This window comes from Orycteropus afer, unplaced genomic scaffold (assembly GCF_000298275.1).
Source record: "Orycteropus afer afer isolate SDZICR_OR568_19922 unplaced genomic scaffold, OryAfe1.0 scaffold00405, whole genome shotgun sequence".
Classification (NCBI taxonomy): Eukaryota; Metazoa; Chordata; class Mammalia; order Tubulidentata; family Orycteropodidae; genus Orycteropus; species Orycteropus afer.
In genome coordinates this window covers 1,600,238-1,601,910 of record NW_006921992.1, presented here as the reverse complement: position 1 = coordinate 1,601,910, position 1,673 = coordinate 1,600,238, and the positions used below count along the sequence as shown (strand labels likewise).

Genomic DNA, 1,673 nt, shown 5'->3' with positions numbered 1-1,673 from the left:
CCAAGGGAGGGATGGCTGGTGCCAAAACTAGTAAAAAGACTGGGGGGAGAGGAGGCATGTCAGACCTGCACCTTATACGAATCAGCTTTGGGCTGTTGATGCTGATGGCAATTCTCTCTGCCTCTTGTGAAGTTAGAGGTCAGATGTCACCACTGTAACATTTTCAGTTTCCAACACTAGAGCGGGAGAAAATCACTTGGCCCAGAGAGTGAAGGGGATTGAAGGCCCTGTCCCTACTCACCTTGGTGTGTCCAAGGCCCGGATGACAGTTGAGAAGAGCCGGCCATCCCTCGACGTCACCTGTGCCACATACTGGGGTGGCCCAAGGCCTGTGGACTCCACGACCTTGGAGAAAGCAGGGCTGCTGGAGCAGTCGCACAGGGAGCCTGGGAGGTGGCAGCAGTCACCCGTCGTCATTGCCACAAGGAGTCCTGCGTCCTCAGGGCCCGAAGCCCATGGTCCCAGGGAGAGGCTGGCAGGGAGGGGAGGGGAAGGGTAAAGTTTTGATAAGCCAGGCTGACCAGGGTTCAAGTCCAGCTCTTGGGACCACAGACAAGGACCTGCTTGTCTGAGCTTCAGTTGCCCACTCTATAAAACAGGGCTCCTGGAGGGCTGTAAGGTTTCAGTGAGATGATGCAACTCAGCCCTGGCCTGGTGCATGTTGGACTGGGTTAATAATACCTCTAAAGCTCTCAACAAAAGCCAGCCTAGGTCCTATCTCAAAGCAGCTCCTCCCCAGCCTACAGGCCACCTTCCAACCTCAGTTTTCCAGACACACTAAGGGTGCCTAACCATTACTGAGCACCAGCTGTGTGTCAGGCCCTGTGCCTGGCACTTCCTGGGGCCAGAACTGCCTAGCTCTTCTACCACATGGAGATTTTGTGGATTGGATTCCGCTGCTGTTTTGGGGTTGGGCTCTGATAGTTTGGCCCTGCCTTTCAGTAGAGAAGAACCGAGTCAGAAACTTGGCCCAATGACTTGAACAGTCAGGCACCTACACCCTTGACCTTCTTGGGGGGTTCTGAGCTCCCTGACTCAAATACCTCCAGCCACCAAGTGAGTGGCATAGACTGGAGAGGACCGTGGTGGCCTCTGTCCGTAGACCAGCTGCTTGCAGCCATGCCCTCTGTCCCTGAGGAGAAGGCATGGGAGACAGCTGGTACCTCAGGCAGCAATTCTGAAGTGTACTCTAGGTGGGGAATTCCTAGGATTTTGCTCCCCATTCCAGGGCTGGAGCTGCTAAAAAGAACCCTAGGGAACCTCCTCCCTTCTAAGCCAGCCAAGGTGACCAGAAGTAGGGCTTTCCAGGCTCAGTGTGTGTCACAAAAGTGGCAGGGATCTTTTCAGAGGCCCCCTTGATGTCAATACAGGTGCCCTGGTGCTAAGGCAGGTCCCTGGGTGGTGCAAACGGTTTGTACTCGACCACTAATTAAAAGGTTGGCAGTTGGAAACTACTCAGCAGCACTGAGGAAGAAGAGCCTGGTGATCTGCTTCTGTAAAGATTACAGCCAAGAAAACCCAATGGGGCAGTTCTACTCTGTCACACGGGGTCACTATGAGTTGGAATCAAGTGGACGACTCAGGGTTTGGTTTGGAGCTAAGGCTCTCTGTCCCTATCTTGGCTTTGCTCTATGCCTCTGTCTCTAAAAGTGATGGTGCACCATGCGATTCTC

General features: G+C 53.9%; 1 protein-coding gene across 1 annotated transcript in view; it reads right to left on the bottom strand.

Moving 5' to 3' along the window:
* Positions 1-417, bottom strand: part of MARCHF2 (membrane associated ring-CH-type finger 2) — a 7,516-nt gene extending 7,099 nt beyond the window's left edge. The window contains exon 1 of the mRNA XM_042782671.1: positions 242-417. Coding sequence (XP_042638605.1) covers positions 242-417 — 176 coding nt within the window. The remainder of the gene's footprint in view (positions 1-241) is intronic.
* Between the last annotated feature and the right edge of the window lie 1,256 nt (positions 418-1,673).